This window comes from Agelaius phoeniceus, chromosome 3, assembly GCF_051311805.1.
Source record: "Agelaius phoeniceus isolate bAgePho1 chromosome 3, bAgePho1.hap1, whole genome shotgun sequence".
Taxonomy (NCBI): Eukaryota; Metazoa; Chordata; class Aves; order Passeriformes; family Icteridae; genus Agelaius; species Agelaius phoeniceus.
In genome coordinates this window covers 25,598,719-25,617,059 of record NC_135267.1, presented here as the reverse complement: position 1 = coordinate 25,617,059, position 18,341 = coordinate 25,598,719, and the positions used below count along the sequence as shown (strand labels likewise).

General features: G+C 36.9%; 1 protein-coding gene across 5 annotated transcripts in view; it reads right to left on the bottom strand.

Moving 5' to 3' along the window:
- The window catches only part of ORC3 (origin recognition complex subunit 3), a 35,138-nt gene that overhangs the window by 13,968 nt on the left and 2,829 nt on the right, over window positions 1–18,341 (bottom strand). For all 5 annotated transcript variants that reach the window (XR_013181280.1, XR_013181281.1, XM_054629931.2 and 2 more), the window contains exons 3-13: window positions 16,775–16,872; window positions 13,136–13,280; window positions 11,751–11,855; window positions 11,119–11,273; window positions 10,044–10,180; window positions 8,229–8,388; window positions 7,310–7,423; window positions 5,748–5,881; window positions 5,192–5,255; window positions 2,083–2,199; window positions 1,108–1,187 (exon numbers count right to left, since the gene is read on the bottom strand). Coding sequence is in view for 3 of the 5 variants with exons in the window: in XM_054629931.2 (XP_054485906.2) it covers window positions 1,108–1,187; window positions 2,083–2,199; window positions 5,192–5,255; window positions 5,748–5,881; window positions 7,310–7,423; window positions 8,229–8,388; window positions 10,044–10,180; window positions 11,119–11,273; window positions 11,751–11,855; window positions 13,136–13,280; window positions 16,775–16,872 (1,309 nt within the window). In the remaining 2 variants the exon portion in view is untranslated. The remainder of the gene's footprint in view (window positions 1–1,107; window positions 1,188–2,082; window positions 2,200–5,191; window positions 5,256–5,747; window positions 5,882–7,309; window positions 7,424–8,228; window positions 8,389–10,043; window positions 10,181–11,118; window positions 11,274–11,750; window positions 11,856–13,135; window positions 13,281–16,774; window positions 16,873–18,341) is intronic.

Below are 18,341 nucleotides of genomic sequence, written 5' to 3'. Positions count from 1 at the left end.
TCAGAGAGGATGAAAGCAAATTAAACAAAGGAGAAGAAAAAGGAGAGGGGAAAAAGGCCAAGAGTTATTAAGAGAGTACAGACAGACAGTAGAGAAAGCAGAATGACACATTTGTGGGCAAGAGCCGAGAAGTGACTGAGTGCTGTCAAGATTCAGGAGAATCAGAGAAGGAACACAAAGGAAAGACTGCAGAAATGACAACTCAAGCATGTAATCCTTTCAAAGGGATGAAGGTAAAGAACACAGAAAAGTGGCTATGTGCAAGAACCACTCAGTATGGCAGAGGTACAGTTTAAAGACTGTATTTCCTTGTGTGTGTGTGTATCAGCCCAGAAAGCTACCCTCCATCCACCACTGAAATCGTTTTCTTGTGCAGTTTTACTGCCAGACACATCAAACCTGAGCAGCTCAGGGGGTCTGGGAGAGGCAGTGACAGTTATGGGGTTGTGTGACAAAGCCAAGGGATCATTTGAATGAGTGCAGTATCAGGAGACAGACACTGCCATATGTCTGTTGAAAGCACATTTAGAAGTCTTTAGCTGCAACATTGCAATTGAAAGGTTTTCTATCAAGAAAAGTGGCTTTGACAACTTTGGCATTTTAAACACTGACAGACAACACAAGTACAGCGTCTCCTAAAGTCCTATGCTCACAGTATCAGAAAAAAATAACTCAGTCCCTGTAAAAACTGTTAAGGCAAATCAGGAAGAGAAGGAAAGCAGTAAAATAAAAAAAGAAAGGCCTCAGCTACTATTCATTGGGAAGAGATTCTAATTTTCACAACAGATTAAAATTTAAGACAACTAAGACTAATAATTTGATTGATAATATCTTTAAAAGACAAAACCCGACTCATTCTCATTCACACAAAGTAATCTCAGTGGTTTCAGCAAAATTACTCAGGGCATATGAGATATGAGAACCTGCCTGAATTTCACAGAAATCAGTAGAAAACCAAACTGAAAACAGCAGCCAATTACACTTGCAAACAACCCTAAAACTAACTGTGAACAGGTAATAGCCTCAGCTTTAAGTTCCAGAATAACTGATGACTGATACTTTCCATGTGTACAGCAGTATTAAAACAAAATGGGGAAAAAAAATCACCTTGCTAGTTGAAGAGATGACTCATACTCCTCTGTCTCCCACACTCGGTTTTCCAAACAAGCACAGTGCAACTCCCTGATCTGTTATGCAGAAGGTGAAGAAAGGATAAAGTGTTTTACAAAGTAATACGGGAATCTTACAACAAGCTGTTCAAAGCAATATGCAATTCCTTTAGAGCCTGTTTTCCAAAGATGCAGAATGATTGCAAAAGGAATGACAGCTCTTAATATCTTCCAGAACTAAGCTTCTCCTGGAGACTTGCTCTGCACCAGGTTCCAAACAACTAACATTCAGGTGAAGTTAACTGCAGTGAACAGAAAGGAACTCCAATCAAATACCCCAGCTAAAACATCCTTTTATTCTCAAACAGTTCACGATGCTTTTGTAGTCAGTGAGAGATTCTAGTAACAGTATGGAATACATTGAGAACTGAGAGACAGGTGCACATGCACAGAATATATAATTGCTCTTCTAGCAGAAGAAATTGCTTAGCATAAGAAGGTGGAATAAATGACATCAGAGCAATAGGACTATTAACAGAGCAATTATCACTGTTCCTCCTACAATTGCTTTTTTCTGTACAGAAGGCTGCTAAACACTCAGTCTCTTCATCTGAATTTGACTAGTGAACCAATAGGTGGTAGAAGAGTGTACACAGCAATGCATACAGGTAACCTCAGATGTGGGAAAGTCAATGTGTGGATCCTCTTGCTGATCTGTGCACCTGCCTCCTCCTGGAAACTCCTTCCTGTTGACTGACAAGGTATCATCCATGCCAGTAAAGAAACCACAAACTCTCATCCTCTGCCCATAGAAAGAGAGCATCTCTCTCCATTTTAAGGAGCAGGGGGCAAAACAGCACATTATAAATAAAGAGTAAATATTTATTTAACTCATACTTTGAGGGAAAAAAAACCCCAAACCAAAACCACAATAGCAACAACCCAACAAGACCCACATATACCAGAACATCACCTGCTTGCCCAAAGGATACTTCGGAAGAGAAGATGTGAAAACATGAAGACATCTCAAAATTCGAACATAATTTTCATGGTAAACATGTAAGTCCTCCAGCAACTTCTCTGTTTCTTCCTACAGTGATAGAATGATTTTAAAAGTAATTCTGACATCCATTTAAAACTCCCATAAAGCACTTAAAATTACTCTGAACTTTTGATATTATACTGTGCTATGACTTAAATCATCAATCTTAAATGGAGACCACTAAGCAAATGAGCTGTATTTCAACAGTACACTGCATTCTCATTGCATATTGTTACCTTTACTTTCTTCCTCCACCTCACTAGAGATTTGCTATTGACTAGCACTAGTATTCTACCATTTTCAACTATATTTAGGCCTTTAGACTTGAAATGTCATCTCATAACAATGAGAGTATACACTATTCCTTTAGCAGGCAATGAGAAGTTACGTAGCTACTTTTACTCGAAAATTTGCATTTTTATACTGCAAATGCATTTAAAATTCATTTCTTATATTGTGGGTGGCTGTTGTTTTTATTAGTTACATGTACAAAAAAAGACCAGCTCACATAAAACAAAGAAATATTCAATTGATTTTCCTATGTGTGTTTAATTTGATTTTGCTTATTCATGTGTCAAGAACAACAGAAATAAAAAAAAAAAAATCACATTTAAGAAACAGAAATTATTGACTACTGCTACTGAATTTTCTGGATGGCACCACATTATCACTGGCCTGCCATAGAAGCATTTATTGCTTTTGGAAAGCCACATTCAAAAATTCTGGTACCTGTACTGAAGTCATCTAGTCTTTGTGGTCATTACATTTAAGTCTGTGAATCAAAAGATCTTCTTTCCTCTGTCTTCAGTCAAAAATAAAGGGGAAAACCCACAGAATCCTCTCTAAGTATTTAATTACCCTTTTGCCTAACTCTGAGCAAACTATTCCAAATGGAAAGAGAAAAACAAAATAAGCCACTGAAGTTTTCTAGACTGAAAGTGAAACAAAGGGTATTAAAGATAAAAGAAAAGCAAAACCTTGTCTACAGGCAATATAAGGAGGTACAGATGTATGTAAAGAAAAGGTATCACATTGAAAAGACTGAAAGTAACAAAGACAGTGCTACAGAGAGCTTTCTGATGTTAAAAAAAGGTTTAAATTATTAAAAACATTAACAATCTTTCTCCCCATTTAAGAGAAATTTAAGAGTCACTGATATAACAACTGTTAAGGCACCCTCTAAAACCTTAGGGCAGACATTCACAACTCTGTATTTTAAGTAGGATCATTATAAAAAAAATATCCCCACCACAAAATAAGCTAAGAAAAGAAAACAAGTTCTCTTCAATGCTGCTTCATCAACCTTATTTCCCCAAAACCCAAGAATTAACACATCTGTATTTCCCTCATCTTGATCATAGCTCAAGACAGATATAGTTAATATAAGTAAATAGCAATGTATTTTGCCAAATAATGAAGTGAAAAGGCATAATCCATTTTAGAAGAGTTTGAAAATATCATTAAAAGACTATGCAATATTATTTCCAGAACAGAGATAAAAGACATAGATTGCCACATTTACATAGCTTCAAATTAAATTTGCTGTGAAACATTTCAGACAGATTTGTTTAAAATTACGATGTGAAATTGCTTTCGAAACTGATAATTTTAAATAGGTGAAACTCTTTCTATAAATATTAAAGTGGTAACAACATGGAATATAAATGAGGCTGATAAAGTGTATTGCAGGTTTAGAGGCTAAGCTGGAAGACTTAAAAGACTAAAGTGACCTGGTGCTGAAACACAAAGTTCACATGAAAGATTACTACAGTGATTTTGAAAGTGTTTCCAAAGCTGGGCATGACACTGTAGATTAGCATGACATCAGAATAAACAGCACCTCATTAATGCAGCAGTGGGACCTTTTTTTCCCAGGCAGAATATTCTGCCAGCTTGGCAAGGCAGTAATGGTCCCACCTCTATTGTGGAGATTAGAATAAATGTCTGCAATTAAAATCTGTGAGAAGCATCATATGCACCTAAGTATGAGAATTCCAGTTTCCTTCCCAAAGTTAAAAGTTGAGACTTGTGAAATAAGGGGTGTATTATTAAACATGTAAAGTCATGTTTAATATATATATGTTACATAAACATATTTATATGTTCAAACATATAAAGTTTAAGCTGATGGTTATTCAGCTTTCAAAGCAGGTGTAAATAAAGGGCAAGGGAACAGTTGTAACTTAAGTTATTTTTGCCAATGAAGACAATGGATCAGAAAATGATGTAAAATCGTATCTCAAATTGAATACTGTAACTGTACTTGCCATATTGCTTGCTCCTAACTCCACTCCAGCCATTACCATTGTTCTTCACACTTGAAAAAGACTTACACACCAGGCAAGTCCACCATTTGCCTGACAGGTTACAAATACTTGAAATGAAGAGTCAGGAGAAACCCTTTATCTTCAGCAATGCTTCCACTGGGACTGGCTCAGATGGTGAAAATAACCAACAGATTTTTGTTGGTGAATTCCTAAAGGGTTCATAATAGTAGTAGTCTGACTTCAACCCATTGGCAAAGCTTCAGATAAACATATAACAAATTAGTTTTAATCCTGTATGAGGTGTAGGGTGAATGTGTGCCTTGGGACACAGACTCTGCTCTACTGAGTTCAATCAGAAACTATGCAGAGGCTATGAAGGATTAAAAGCTTATGAAATAACCTCCAAGATAACTTACACATTCTTCAAACACTTAGCTGACCTTCCAAGAAAGTCAGTCTGGGCAAGCATGAAAAGACCTGGTCATAAATAAACCTTGTATCCTTCTTTTAAGCAATTATATTTCTAGACATAGCTAAAAGTTGATGTAAGAAAGTTGTGCAGCTTCATCTAAAGGCTGACCTGGCAACCCTGGAGATTTGGAATTTTGATCTGCCAATCCTAATTCTTCATTACTGGTCACAAAGCACAGTATGTTCTGTATGAAAGATATTAAACAGAACTATATGTCTTGGTCTTGTATTTTATTATATTCCACAAAGTGATATATTGGGCAAGTTATTTCTGTTCTCCAAAGACATTCTTAAAATTTTACCTTTAAGAAGCTGTCGTTTGTCAGCAGTTCAATCTGTTTCCCTGACTCTTGCTTTTCCACATACCTTATTGGCAGGAAAAAAATAAAACCAACATAAAATTATAATGTAAAGGAAGATCCTAGGGTGAAAAACATTTAAAATGCTTATGCTGCTATAAGAAATATGCATCTTTCTTTGGAAAGATTCAAAAGGATTCAAAAATCCAACAAGTTGAAAGGCCACTCCAAAACTCTAGAGATTATGCTTCAAATCAGCTTAACAAGTTCAAAAGTGATTTACAGTTATTTGTCAGAATAACTTGTTTCTGTATTAAGAATGAGAAGAAAAAAAAGTAAATTCAAGTGATTACACATCACAGAAGCTGTACTCTCTAAACTAGAACATTAAGGCTTCCTGAAATTATTTAGAAATGTCCTCTGTTTGATCAATTTACCTTTGCTATAGAAAGTACACAAATGAGCTACAGTGTTCACAGAACCACATTTACAGATTCTCTTGATTTTTTTTAAAGCTAATCAATACATGATTGTCCAAGAAATGTATTTCCACCCTTACCTTCTAAAAGAGGGCAGTCTTCGAATGTTTTCACACTGATTATGTGATAAAGAATAAACTCTCTTCTTAATGTCTGCCAGGTGGCAACACAGTACACTGAGAGGCTGGGAATAGAAGTGCTCCACAATACAGAGCTGAAAAACAAACCAAGAACTAGGGATGTTAATAAAATTCAATCTCCCTGCTACATCTACCTTTTAATGCTTTCTTACTAATACATTGCATATACTACAATGGTAGTAATGGCACTCCTTTAAAAAAATTAATTACAATTCATAAATATTCCATAAGTCACTACAGGACATTAATTATACAGTTGTTACAGTCACATAATAACCTTCTTTGCTATATGTGCTATTAATTTTCAGTACCTCAGCTTTTCCCCCCCCCTCTTATGTAACATCACACCTAGCTACAATGACATGATGCTGATCTCTTGTATTTATCACTTCGAAAATCTGATCTGCAATTGCTTCATCCTTGAATTCTTTTACACACAAGGACACAGCCATACATGGTCTAAAACTTGTATGTGCATGTCAGGCCAATGCAGAAGTACTAAACTTTGATGACTCTTTCAAATAAGAGGAGCTGAAACCTATGAAAGACCACAAAGGTCTGTCTTCAAGAAGAGGTACTATGGCCAGGATATTTTTCCTGGCCACCTGTAATCATTGAATCTTATATATCAAAAAATCAGAGAAATTCTAAATGTATATGACATTAAAAGGGCATATTTTACTAGCAGGTTCACACATGGAACTAGGTAAGAAAGAAACCATTTCATAATCCTGCATTAAAACAGATGACAGGGCCTACAAATTCTTCAGAGAACTCTTGTCTTCAATCCACAAAAACTACAAGGAGACCTAGACACAGAAATACATCTAGATATGAAGAACTATACAAGACAATAAAAACTTAACTATCATGCTCTCTAGAGACTCTTTTTGGAAACCCTCTGAGCTCTTCCACTTTGTCTCCTGAGAGAGGGTAAATATAACTCCCACATTGCTACACAACTGCTTGGAGCACAAGTATTACTTCCTCTGAGGCACCAAGTAAATGACCCTGCAGCTCCTATTTCCCTGAAAAGGCAGGAAATGTGCATCCAGAAATTGTGCCAGAGGAGTTCAAGTGGGGAAGAAACTCTGCTGTAGCCTACTCACACCTACACAAACCAGAGACCAAGGAGCTATACAGATGATCAGAACTGGGGACTTCTGTAAGGGGTGCTAGAAAGCTACAAATTAATCTATAGCAAAATACAGCTCTTTCTGCCCACTAAGCCAGGTCACTCTTTTAAACCTAACCTTAAAATATCATTGGTTTTGTGGCACAGTAAGCTTTTATTTGCTTCTTTATACAGGTCCTACAAGTTTGCTCTTAAACCCTTATCAGCAAAGATTTTAAAATATCCATCTGTTCACAGATCCAGGCTGTTTCAAAAGGCTATTTTTTCATGCAATTCAGCAGTACTAGGACCTAAGAAATCTTTCAGTGCCTAGTAATTACCCATTGTTTTCACAACCATCATTTGAATTCTTGTTACTACTGCCTACCTGAAATCCTTTGATAAAATTCTGTACAGAAAAGTCATGGTACAGGAATATGTTGATGAGAACCTGCAGAACTTTTTCTCCCAGTTTGAAGGGAAACCGGGATGTCAGAAGCAGCTAAAAGGGAGACAAAAAGAAGAAGTAGCCACAGCAGAAACTCTCTCCTGAATTCAAATCAGTAAAACTTATATGTGCAACTTGGAAGAACTCTTAGTATGTGTTAACATTCAACTAAATGAGATACTAAATACACTGCCAGCTTCTAAAAACAGTATTTCTACTAAAATATCCTTGCAAAGATTGATTTTTAAAGTTTATTATTTTACTGCATTTTCCTAAGTATCTTTCACTAATGCAACATTTTAAGTTAATTTTGCTTAATGCTATTTTTGTAAAAGTACAAATAGAACAGAGACTGCTGTAATAAACAATGATACCACTACTTTCAGCACGTGTAACAGATTTTGGAAATCCTGTGGTCTACCAAGAATCCACAGGCACAACATTTACATGGCTTGAACATATGGATAACTCAGCTAATGTTTGACAGGTGGCAAAACTCAGGCTGAACTTTATTTTTCAGAATTTTAGCTAAGTTTCAAAGCTATCTTTTTCTGGAACAAAGTAAAACTGAAATTACAGCTCGACTTTAATGAAGAAGTGTGAATGTCAAAGTGTAATTGCACAAGGCAATGCAAATGGAAGATGAAAGCAGGTGTGTGTGTGTGTTTGTCTCAGTATGAGAAGAGAGCTCTCACTATTACACTACTCTGCACCTGCAAGTAGAAATATCTAAAATCCACAGCTCTCAGGAACAGAGTCCTTTCCAAAACCTTCAAACAAACCTGCATCTAAAGGCTACACATGTAAACTGTGTTTCAATACACACACACTCCTCACTTCTATTTAGAAATGGAGTTACCTTGTCAATTATAGTAGACAGGTGCTCCTTACAGGAAAGGGACTGGAAAAGTTCTATGCACAGCAGAGAGGACACTGAGTGAGGAAGTAGTCTGTGGATAATCATTGGTGATGTAGCAATTCCAAAAATCAGCACTAGAGGTAATTCATGGATATGCTGACTGGATAATGGGGGAAGAGGACAAAAAAAGTAATAGTTACATTATAGAAGCTTGTGTAACAAATGCATTATGTTCCTACTACAGCACTGAGTTTCAATGCAGAAAGGGGTAAATTAAAAGATTTGCTGCTGATAAACCAAAAGAAGAATTCGTGTGGAATAAAATTAAAAAGAAAGGATGCTATTTAAAGCCCTAAAGTAGATAAGAAAATGAAACTCCATTTTCAGATTCAGATTTCAGAAAGTGGCACAAAAAGCATCATTTCCGTAAGTTTTGTGCTGATCCTAGCTTCCCAAAAAGTTATATTCAGAGAGGTGAGTCTTAAAATAGGATTTTTTTTAAAGATACAAAGAAAAAATAAAAAGCTACATTAAATAGGTAACAGCCAAGAAAATGTACAAGATTTACACCTTTTAATAAAGTCAAAATAAATACGAAATATCTCCAATGTCCGGAGATAGTGAGTGTTCCAATTACACTTTAAAAAATTTCCAACTTCTCCAGATTAAACTTCAGATAATTTTTTAGTATTTGCTTTAGAACTGAAAATCAGGACTGAATATGTATTCTTGAGGACAGCATACAATTTATACAAAATACAATGTTTTCACTGTATTTTCAGTGTTTCCATTTTTAGTGGTTTCAAGGAGGTACAAAATATGCTATCTTATATACCTTCTAGGTTAAAATTGTCAACTTAGTCCTTTCCTTTGTTTTTGCCACAGCAACTTTTTGACTTTGGATTTTAATTGTTATCCCACAATTACTTTGTTTCTCTAACTCCTCAAAAGAAACAGCTGAAGACAAACATAAAACAAATAAACTTCATACATTACTGTCCACTGTTGATAACCTTAGAGAATCTTAAAAAGGAATCAGAACTTGTGATCAACAAATCATAGGAATTTCTCACATTTGTCCACTTCACCTTTATTATTAAACATGTTTAAGACTGAGATGAAGATAATAACACAAGCTATATAATTTCTTGCTGTTAGCACAAAAAGTGAATTGCTGAGGAATTGCAGCCCCAATTCTAACAGCTCCAACCATGGACTTAAGTGCATGGTGCTCTTTTTGGAAAGCAGCATGAGTTTTTGATTAGCATGCCTGAGATTACATTAAGGAAGACAGAAACAGAATTACATGAAGGAAGACAGATTACATTAAAGAAGAACAGAAGTACAGGAGGCCCTGAAGTAGTCAGCTGCTGCTTACAGATCCTGGACAGCTGGGGAAGTTTTACATACACCCCTATTAGTAAGCTAGTGACCTTCAGGAGCAGCATTACCTCAACAGTCACACAAAAATACACTCTGCAAACAATTTTAAAAGATCTAGACATCTTGAAAATTTAGTTTCACATTCACAAATTTTTCAACAACTAGTACCAGTAAATCCTATCATGTGAAGAATTCAATCAGCCACCCCTTATCTCAACCTGGCCCTTAGGCACTCTGGTTCACAGTCTGAAGTTTAGCTTTAGTGTAATTTACCCCTAAAACATAGCTAGTAGTTTTTGCTCAATCACTGCTGCAAAGAAGCAGCACAATATTTGATTCCAATGCTTCACTGGCCTAACTGTTAAATTTCAAAACAGCTGCAAACAGAAAACAGGTAAAGGAGTGGAAGAACTAAAGTTCAAGTCACATTACCTGCTGATGACTATGAAGTCTTGAAGAACTTTTGTGGTGAAACTTTCCATGTCTCTGAATATGACTACAACTGGAGGAGACTGCCAGTGTCTAGAGGAGGAATTTCTTTTTTTGCTTGGAGTTTCAGAATCTGTTTTCTTTGAAGCCATTAATTAAACATTAATACACAGAAGCCAGCAAAATAAAAAAGACTGAATCATATCTATGATATTACAGTACTCCAAATTGACATGACTGACTTTTTGTGAGCTGTATTTATTATTAGCACCCAAAACTGGCATTTTTCTTCCTTCTGTTTGGCATAGCATGAAGTACAAAGAATAAAGAGATTTTAAACACACAATCCAACAATGACAAGAATAGCTCTGAGAGACAGAACTGGTGGAGTTCTGTTGGGAATGCAGGAGATTTGAATTGTGTACACAGACACTGCTTATTTTCTATATCTTTACTCAGTAATAAAAAGACCATGCACTCAGTACACTTTGGTTTATCACACTGCTCTAATGAAGTCATCAGAAAATCAGCTGTAACTTGTATTCATGACAGAAACAAAACTTAAAACTTCAATAGCTTTAGAAGACAAAGATATGAAAACATTTTGAAAGTTATTTCCTTACTGCTTGCCAATGTAGTGTGGGCTGCAGATGACATCATGGCCCTTTAGCACTAATACAGTACCTTTGCCCTGGATGGCTGTTCTTCTGTAAAGTTTTGTTTTAATAAACAAAATAACTCAGCACTCCTGGGAGAAAAGCATCTGGCATGAAGCTGATACTGCATTTTAAGCTTCCAGTTCCCAATTAAACATATGATAAAATAGTACTTCTTGCTTGTGTTTGATAATTCTGACATTCATACATCATAGTAACTAACTCCACATTGTTTCTATGTGTCACATATTATATTCAAATCACCTCAATATAACGTTATTTTTAAAAAATTAACCTTCGGCATTTTCTCACAGAGAGCTGAATTATTAAATTTCTGTTTTAAACACAAAGCTGGGTTATTAAATTTGTTTTGAAGGTCAGACATTTTGATAAACTGGGGATAAAAAAGGCCAACAACATACCTTTGTTACACTGTCATACCAGCTGATGAGAGAAGGCATTGAACAACGTATTCTATTCTGTGAAACCTGCACACAGTCCTCATCTTCCAGTGAGTCCACATCTATATCACACTTCATCAGCTGTCCCATCAGCTTCTGCATCAGATTTTTTATGCCTTCACAAAACATTTTGAGAAACGTGGTAAAGACATTTGGTTATCTGGCAACACTTCTCTGTCTCATACTATAAGAAACAACCCCAAAGTTATTACTCATTATTTCCCACATTTCTAATTACTCTCCTTCTCTCTCCAGAATGCACATCTCCAGCTCCTAAAAGCATTAATGATATGCATGCTGTTCATGCAATTTGCCTACATGGCAACAACTGAGGTTAAGATGTTGGTCTTCCATCTTCTTAACTGCTATGCTACAGCTAAGGAGCACTGCAATCTTCAGTGTTTTAAACTGAACTGGATACCTCTCAAAATACAGTAGGCATTACTGCTCTGCTTACATAGGTTTGAGCAAATCTTTGGAAAGTCTTCAGGATCCCTCTGTCCATTAATCTTGCATTTAGGGGCAAAAGCTAGAATTCCTACTTGATTTGATACCATATTCAAAAGAAGCAGCTACACTATTGCAGTATTTACCTGGGCAATCTTTGGCTTCCAGCAAGGCTACATAAGGAGTAATGTTATCCTGAAGAACATCTGAGAGACCTCTGAAAGTCAAGTCATGATCTGTAACATTCACACCTAGAAAAAAAAAAAGGACAAAAATTTTAAAATCTAAAATTTTAAGTAATTTTTTCTCATGACTTGTGAGCACAATGATTGGACAATAAACTGAACAGTAGACAAAAACCAGAAGATACCTCAAATATTTAAGGAAAGAATGAAAAGTATCACATCAGCTGTGAGGAAAGATGAAAAATTAGCACAAGATTAGACATGCATGTTGACAGTCCCTGATTAAGAGTAACAAGGAGTCACTGTGAATACCCTTCATCATATAGCTTGGTGGGGTTTTTAAAAGAAAGTTTTCCAAGGGTGCAAATTTGCAATAAGGACTGGTTTTCTAACATCCCTCAGAAGCCACCCACAGCCATGTAAGGCCTGCAGACAAGAAGTTAAATTCACCTCCTCTAGAAGAATACTGCATCCATACCTGGATCCTCTCATGGCTCATGTAAAGAGGAAAATTACTGTAATTTGCTGTGAAACTCAGTCTGAATTCACTATGAACTACCTAGTATTTACTGCCTTTGTTAATATCCTTAATCGACAGAAAAAAAAAAGAACAAGCCCCTCAAGGAGGCAATTCAGAACTTTGTCCACAGAAATATTTGAAGCAGTAGTTTTTCACTTTCTATTACCTACAAAAGTTGACTACCATCCAATCTTTGTTAGTGCCTACATGGTCAGATTGAAGCACAAGTCTGATTTTCATTTCCCTAAAATAATCCACTGAAAATGTAATCCACATGCCTTGAATCAGGTTTAGGGTTTATAGGTACAAACCTCCGAAAAAAAGGAGAATGGAAGAAAAAAAAAATACTTCAGAACTTCAATAACTTCATCTCCAGCTATTTTTTCCCCCCTGTGCTCTTTTCCCAAGACAAAGACATTACTTTCCTTCATGTAAATTTGCACTGCAAGAACACTTATCAGAAGTTATACAATTCCTATGGTTAAGTAGTAGAAACCACCAAGCACGCTGGTGGCAGAAACAGGGACCTAATCAAAGTTATCTCCAGTGCCTCCAACAAAAAACCTCAAATCGCTCCCAGCTGCTTAAGAGAGACCTGTAGGGGAGTTGTTGACCTACTGGACTATTAAACAACATAAACAAAAGGGGAAGGAGGTTTTATCTGACTTCCTTCTCCCCACCCAAGCTCTTCTGTTGACATGTTTGAGGCTGATATTGCTCACAGTAATTCAGTAATTATGGGATTACTGGGATTCAGTAAGTTTCTTTGATGTATCTGTGAGATTTAATCAGATGTACATTACAAAAAATATCTTAAAAAAATTACCTAAGACAAGAGCTGCAGTAGGGATTTCTCTGAACTTCATCCTGCAAGTCCATTCTGTTGTCTTCTCTTGAAAGTCAGAATGAGACCGGCTCAAAAAACTCACCAGATTATCAAGCAACTGCTTATTCAAGTTTTCCTGTATTTTCTGCAAACATACACAGAGAGAATTGATCTATAAAATGTAAAAACACCACTGCATTGCCCTTTTTCTACTCCTTTCCTGCATAATCTTTAACTCTTAAAACCCCAGGGTTTAAAATTCTCCTATGGTCTATAAACCACACTAACTTATTAATTGTGTGGCAAACAGCCATTTCCCATCTTGGAACTTCTGGTCAAGTGCCTCAAGAATAATTTGAAAAGCAAGTGTGTGTGTGTTGTCACAGCACAGGCTTTAAAGAAGGAGAAAAAAACCAACATACTGACAAAGCCTCAGTGATGCAGGCAGAAAAAACCAATATAATTAGTTTCTGGAACAATGGTAATGGAAATTCCTATTCTTCCTGCTCACCTTAGAAAACACATTTTTCTGAGAGATCTAAATGAGAGCAAATATTCTGCTCTTCTGAATCTAATTTGGGATGAAAGAAGTAAAAACAGTATTAAAAGAAATAATTAAGTATGTTTTATAGGAAAAATACTAAACCATGTGACTCCAATGTTTGCTACACTGCCTTTTGACATTCAGGACTATTTTCACACAGCAATCTGCATAAGCAGGAACACACAACAAGGTGACAGAAAGCAGGGGGGGAGATAAAACTTTTAAAAGCAAATATATGTCAGTAGTATTTTGTGTTTCTTTTTTTTTTATCTATGTGCCTTTGAAAATCTGTCCCTCAACCAAGATATGCCTTATGCTAGAACAGACAAAAAACCCTCCTGTACTCTGAAGTTCAGGATATCAATATATACTCTAGAACACGCATGTCAGAAACAAGATTAAACCCTTGCCCCAAACAAAATCATCATCAAGATTTATTAGCAACAAAAATTAGCACACACAGCTGTGAACTTGATTTTAAGCAAAGTGGCAAAGGCTGTCTCTGGCAGCATTAAAGAGGTCACTATCAAAGAGTGACGGTCACATCTCCAGGAGGTAGCACATGATGCCTGCTCAATAGCCTGAACTCCATTTCCATAATACACAAGGGCTTCTGTTGGTCTCCTAAACAACTGATAAAACTGTACACAAAGTAATTTTTGTCTTTTCATCCTCCACTTATTGAAGAATATTCTTCTGGCCTTTCTGATATTGATTGTGCAGCTCTGAACTCCCACCTACTAAATCCTATGCAACTCAGAACAAATTGCAACCTAACATTTTGGGAAGAATTTACATCACCAGCATTATAACACCATTGTAACAATTCCTGTATTACCACAGATTCTTTAACAATCTTTCTGAGCTTCTGTTTCAGATTCCATCAAACCCTATACTTCCTGTGATCACTACTGTTTTTGCTAAGCTGACCTAACAAAAACCTCAATTTTTATTCTGCATGATTACAGTATATATTATTTCTTACATTGTGCACTTGTGCCAATGGAATTCAGTCTGCCACAGCATTACACATTTACCTAGCTTTCTAAAATACATCAGAGTCTTTTCTTGGCAAAAGAACTTTGTTACGAGCACTGTTTTAATAATGTTCCAGAAAGTTCACCAGGCTGCTCTGCATCTCAAGTGACCAAGTCACTTACCTCCATGGCATTCTCACTCTGGAAAAGTCATGGGAACTGGAAGTTCAGTTACTGCCATGACACCAGGTTTCATCAAGACTATTTGTTATGTGGTCTGAAAACCATTATCTTTATATTAGAGCAAAAATTATTGTATTTTAGCCCTGCACTTTGCTTTTTTGTTTCTAGCCCAGATCCTGGCAGAACAAATTCTCGTCTCACAGCTGAAGAATGTTTCTGTAAGCCCTTGAGGAGATTTATCATAAGAACATTTCCAAGGCCACTTCTGACACCAGAAGTCAAAACTGGAATACACTGTGATACTGAAACTAAAAAAAGTCCAAAATTCACCTTCCAAAAACCAAGGGTAGCTCCTGCCACACTTCTGCCAGCTTTTTAGTTGTGAGAAGCATGAAAGGATGTCATCACCAGATGACAGATGGTGCTGTCACAACCACAGCACAGTTTACGATGGACATACAAAGGCCAAGAGTGCTCTACAACAAAGCGCCTTGGAGAGCAAATCCTCTCTGAACACCTCAGGCAGAGAACCAGGAAAACACCAGCACAAGGCCTGTCAAAAAATCACCAGGCAGCAGTGCCCTGGCAAAACCTTTGGAGAATGTCCTGCTAGGCTCCCTTAGCATGGTACCAGAACCCCTAGAATAAAAGCCCAAACCAGCAAGCCACATGCTTCCCACCTACTCTGCCACGGGTCAGGTTTGCTGCACTAGTGTTTGAAAACACCTAAGAAATGAAATCCTGACTAGCTAAAGACCTCACCTACCTGGTCTGACCTCAGAGATGATGCTGCTCTGAGGAGTTCACACTAGAGACTTTCTAAGGCCCCTTGCAACCTAAATTACCACACTCTTTTAGATGTAAGAACAACCATCAGCTCCATGTTTGCCAACAACAGAATAAAAGGATGATTCAAAACTCAGTAGGAAAGATATCACTGATACACCAGAGGCAGAAAAAAAGTCTCTGTAGAAGCAGAAATAACTTCAGTTAATCTGCCCTTGGGCAATTCAAACTCTAAAAAAATACTCATATCAATATGTCAGAATGGGAGGAATTGTCTTCCATCAGGAGGAGTAAGACCAGAAGAAAGTATCTGGAAAACTCCTATCAGCCTCAGAGAAAACAAGGGTAGGAACAAAATTAGAGGAATTTATGAGCTTAGCCCAAGGGTCCAGATTTTATGCTACATGCATCTGGCTTCTACTGCACATTCAAAAACAAACTTTGGAAAAATCATTCTCCTTAATGTCTGTAGAGCCCAAGGGCAAGCAGAGGAATATGGAATACTTGCCTAGAATCCATGACACTGAATAGAGGAGGGAAGGAAATCTGCTGTATGGAAGCAATTATTCATACTATAATGCAAGCCAGCTGGCTGTAGGGACACAACAACAGCATGCCATGTAACACACAACAGTCAGGAGGCCACAGTTCAGCTTGAAATTAACTCTGACTCCATTCACACGTCCATACTAATTCAACAGGCCATATTTGCAGCAGTGTCACTCCATATTTGACATCCATGCAGCTGTGTTCACATAAATCCATTGTGAATCCTGGGCTGCTGTGTATGAATTCTGGAACACTGAGGTCAAGACCAGCCCAAAATCCTCAGAGGGCTGGCAAGCATTAACTGAACTAAAACAGCAGTATGCCAGGAGTTAATAAAGAAGACAATTAGTAGGAAGAGAAGCTTAGAAGCAGTAGCTTGAAGCTGCAAAAGTGTACAGTTCTGTGGTTACAAGTAATGTATACTTGATGCATCTATTATTACTACTTTATATTCTGGACAGTCAATATTTCTGGCCATCCCATTGCTTCAACTAACTGCCATACATTTTTAAGCATGTCAAAAAGATCCCCAGAAACAAAGAAGCAAGCAGCACTGTTACAAATGCAAAGCACCACTTTGGTGTGAGGCACAAGACTCACTTCTGTTTCAGATTTGATCTGGTTCCATAAAGACTGACAGGTGACAAACCGTAGCTCAGTGTCCTCTGAATCATTGCTTGTGCATCTGAAATCATGAGCTGGAAACACAGAAAGCAAATGAAAGCACAAATAAACTCATGAAAACAAAACTTTTTTTCCTGAGAATAAAAAAAAGGGCCCAATTGTACATATATATTTCAGGGAGATGACTTTTCTCTTAAGCAATTAATTAATTGCTGGTATTTGGTAGAATAAGCAAGGGAACAAGCAGAATCTATTACCCAAGTATGCAGGCAAAAGGTAAAGAAGAGGTTTCTATCTCAAGTCCTAGATAAGCTAAAGACTAAATCAGAGCAAACAGCCTATAACAATAAAGTAAAACAAACATCATCTTCATCTTGCTCTTGTCTCACAAAGCTTTGTGGGTCCACTTGGCTGCCATTCAATGGAGCACCAGCTGTGGCTTGATCTCTAGAAAAGAGCCAGCTGATGAGCATAATCTCCTACAGCACTAAACCCACCCAAACCAGGTCTGTAAATAACAAATAAGAGACATCCCTCCACCTCCATTTTCATTGTCTCCTCTATCACCTCACTTGTACCCCCCAAGAAAAATCACTTAGAATACATAACCAGCTCTGATTACACAGATCTTAAGACTTTTAGTTGAAGAAAATCCAGCCACCACATTATCTGGTAACATATAATAACATACCAAGGCATAATATCCTTTTTTCACTACCAAAACTCAAACTATGGGCACAGATGTCCTCAAAAGGCCTTTTGTGGGCTGTGACAGTATTATCAACTATTGATGCAGAAGAGTTCCACAACTAAAACTTCCCATTGGACAGGACTGGGCTTACAGACTGGACAGATGCACATCCAAGTACATATTTTAGAACACCACTCTAACCAACTGCTGTGAAACTGTGTCCTCTGCCTCTCTCTTTTAGGGCTACTCCAATCAAATTTATTTTTCCACCTCAAAGCATTTGCTAACTAGAACAATATGCTTAGTAGTTTATCCAAGCATGTCTAATCTCACAAAAACAAAACCATAATATCCAGTAAGGGGTAAAATTTCAATGTGGTCTAAGTGCATAGGCCTTGGTTGCTGCAATGACGAAAATGTGACCTCACTACTTTCCTCTCCATCTTTTTCATATAAATTGTCAACCCTTTTGACAGCTCTAATGATGATAAAAGTAGTTTAACTTGGGAATAGAAACAGTAAGTTTCCCAACTGAGTCTCAAATAGCAATTATTTAAGATACATTATTTCTGGTTCCAAGAAGAGTCAGTGCTCAAATGAAAACAGACATGCATACACATCTAGAGAAAATGTATAGCAAATATTTACTATCCACAGCAAATACTAGTGGACAGAAGGCACAAATGGCTTTTCTTCCTTCTTTTCCAAAAGAAACTTAGGCAAAATACCTAATGTATTTTGTATATAAAATACAAAATGTGAGCTTTAAGGATGGGATATAATGTCTGACTCCCACAGCTTAAAAATGGCTCATTCAGATCTTCAGGTGAATTGTTTGTCTGTTAGCAAAAT